The 3022-nt window shown below is 34.8% G+C and overlaps 1 protein-coding gene across 1 annotated transcript; it reads right to left on the bottom strand.

The window, feature by feature from the left end:
- LOC107830181 (protein trichome birefringence-like 34) lies at window positions 1-2621 on the bottom strand. Its single transcript, XM_016657659.2, has 5 exons — window positions 2268-2621; window positions 1930-2101; window positions 1023-1219; window positions 662-823; window positions 1-565 (listed from the first exon to the last, which is right to left on the bottom strand). The coding sequence occupies exons 1-5, from the start codon at window positions 2615-2617 to the stop codon at window positions 193-195; spliced, it is 1254 nt and encodes a 417-aa protein (XP_016513145.2). The 5' UTR covers window positions 2618-2621; the 3' UTR covers window positions 1-192.
- Between the last annotated feature and the right edge of the window lie 401 nt (window positions 2622-3022).

The following is a 3022-nucleotide window of genomic DNA, read 5'->3' as shown; positions in this document are numbered from 1 at the left end:
TGCAAGGTAAGACTGCGTACATTAGACCCTTGAGGTCCGGCACGTCTCCGGGCCCCGCGTATAGCGGGAGCTTAGTGCACCGGACTGCCTTTTTAAGTTGAAATATCGGGTGCTGCTTAATATATACAATAATTGTAAATCTGGCTGAACTACTTCATACATTTCAAGATTCTATGCACAAAAAATAGATCATTACAATTTCACTCTATTTTCTCTTGAGGAGTTCATGATATAGGCAAAAAGAATCTGATTCCAAACATCAGGCACACCAGGAAGACACCAATGTACGCAATCTGCATAACTTCTTGGATTTAACAATTCTTCTTTAGTTAGAGCAACCCAATTCCTTTTGTAAATTGATGGATGTGCATCTTTTCTATAATCTGATAAATGTGTTATGTTAAGATATTGTATATCTAAACCCCTTTTTTGCAGCCCATTTACAGCTTCCTCAGCTATTTCCATCATCTTTACATCATTTTCACTTCCCCAATACTGTTTTCTTGATATTGGTTCTGTTTCATTATAGCAGTTTTGACCATTTCCCATGCCCCAATCTGTGGCACTGCATATAACAAAACAAAACAAAAAATCAATCTTTCATTGTTTATAAAAGAATTTAGATTTATGTGGACGAACAACTTCGTCATCATTATCATACTTTCTGTGAGGAGGAGAGAGGCTCATGAAAAACAATCTTGTCCTTTTTCTGTCAATTTGAAATTCCAACCAATCTGACCATGTTCTTAATGCCATCTCATACCGGCGCAACTTCATCCCAACCTTTTTATAGATTGCATCAGAGCTTTCAAAAGATCCCCACCTGTGTAAAGTTGGCATAGAAATACAAAAAAGTTCAAGTTCTATACACTGACAGTATCAAAAATATTTACACAATCAAATCACCTATAAAGCGACCTGATAAAAACAGTGACTTAGTGTTCCACTTAAATCCAAATATGAAATGCTTGGTATAGACTGTGAATTCTAAAGGAGTAGTTATTTTCATGGAATAAACTTACAGAAGTGTCATTTGGGATTCAAGCCACCAGGTGAAGGAATCAAAGATGAGAATATCTGCATCAATCCAATTCCTAGCATGCTTTTCAATTGCCTCAATTCTGATAATTCTATCCCGGACACGGTGCTTCACTGGATCATCACAATTTGATTCCACTAGCAATGGTGACCAGTAGAAATCAATTGTTGCATTGTATTCCTTCATAATGTTTAGAAAATGAAAATCTTAGCCACACAGAACAATTATTTCTCTTGAAGCAAGAAAATATAAGCCAGTTGATATTAGTAATATTCTCATCTATTTGAATATACCACCTAACAATCAGGCAATTTCAGCAAAGAGAACTCTAACAAACTCTAACGACAGACAAATGCAACAAATACAACATGACTAACCACCCAAGAGTAATGTGGCCTAATAGTATAACGTGGAACAAAAATAATAGGAGACCAGAGTTCAAATTCCAGTAAAGACAAAAAACGCTTAGTGAATTCTTTTTATTGAAACGGATCTAAACTAACCTTATCGCTTGCTAAATGGTTTATAGATACCCCGTCCATCTATCCGTCCAAAAAAGCACATGACGTTAATTCTAATAATAAAATTGCTCACACGTCTAATGGCAGAACCTCTGGGCCAATTTAATGATGTGGCCGTTTTTTACTAGGCCACGTGGCAAGCTCAGGCTGAAAGCAAAAAATGAGTCTTATTTCGATCCACCTACCTGATCCGACCCTAAGTTTTCTTACCTAGGTCATAAAATTCACATTTTAATTTATACTGGTGAAAGGTAGCCGGTATCGTAAAAAGGCTTGCTTTCCATGGAGTACAAATTGATCCATGAAACCAAGAGCAGTATCTGTAACTAGCAAACTAAATCTTAGATGTTGAGAGAGAAGAGTAATTACCTTGACCTCAAAGGTGATCAAGTTGCCTTTCCAAATAGGTGGTTTAAGAGATGGAATTCCAGAGGATTCAATTAAGCATACCATAGAAACCCATTGGTTCTTATTCAATGAATCTCCAACAAACAACACCCTCTTCCCTTTTAGCTTCTCCAACAATGCTTTGGCATTAAACCTACAATTTCATAACATAAATACAACGACAACCCAGTAAAATTTTACAAGTGGGGTCTGGGAAGGGTAGAGTATAAGCAAACATTATCCCTACTCCGAGGGAATAGAGAGGCTGTGACCCCCAACTCAAGAAAATACATACATTAAAATACATTTTGAGTTTGTACCTTGGAAGATCACAATCATGAGGTTGCCATCTCCAATGTTGAAATTTTGAGTTTTTTCTTCCAAACTTATGACAAGCAAAATCATCAGTCATAAAAGAACATTGTTGTTCTTTGTATAGAGGATATGAGACATTATCAAAAACCCAACTTCCAGAAAACAAATTGCATTTTGGTTTTGGAGATGAGTTTTTTCTTATAGGCTTATTTGCTAGGATTTTACCAGCATTATTACTATCTCCTATAAGATAAAAAGACATAAAAAGAAAGACCAAGAGCAGGATTCCAAAAATATAATGCAAATTATATAGGACTACCCATGATTTATGTACTACTTTTTCTGCACTTGCCATTATGTTCTCTCAAAAAAACTCTTTTAATCTTCTTATGAGGTTACTGATACTTATAGTAAGAAGGAGAAGCAGAGTTGTTGAATTTGAAAGAAATTTCAACTGCTTTTCTTTTCTTGTTTTGTCAGTCTGAGTTAGTAAACAATCTTTGCCTCTTTTTTTTTTGCAAAAAGAAAACTATCACTAAACAAAAAAACAAAACACAGAGGATTATTAAATAAAAATAAAACAGAAGCTGGTCAAAAACTAGTAGTACTATGAACTATTAGCTGTGATTTAGTTGGTTTTATTTTACTTTTTCTGATAAATCATGAAACTACTTCTCTAAATAATTTAATAAGTTTAAGTTCACCTAATCTGTAAGTGAGATTTTTAGTGAATTAGGAGCTCACTTAATCTGATTTTTAT

The sequence above is a fragment of the Nicotiana tabacum genome, chromosome 5 (assembly GCF_000715075.1).
Source record: "Nicotiana tabacum cultivar K326 chromosome 5, ASM71507v2, whole genome shotgun sequence".
NCBI classification, from domain to species: domain Eukaryota; kingdom Viridiplantae; phylum Streptophyta; class Magnoliopsida; order Solanales; family Solanaceae; genus Nicotiana; species Nicotiana tabacum.
Note: the sequence above shows the minus strand (reverse complement) of the source record. Positions and strands in the feature narration are given on the sequence as shown.

Bases quoted from the DNA above. Each gene is read 5' to 3' on its own strand.
- LOC107830181 (XM_016657659.2), bottom strand. From the start codon at position 2,617: ATGGCAAGTGCAGAAAAAGTAGTACATAAATCATGGGTAGTCCTATAT. The intron at 2,102-2,267 runs GTACAAACTCAA...ATGAAATTGTAG, and splicing joins CATGATTGTGATCTTCCAAG to GTTTAATGCCAAAGCATTGT. The intron at 566-661 runs GTATGATAATGA...TGTTATATGCAG, and splicing joins CTCTCTCCTCCTCACAGAAA to TGCCACAGATTGGGGCATGG.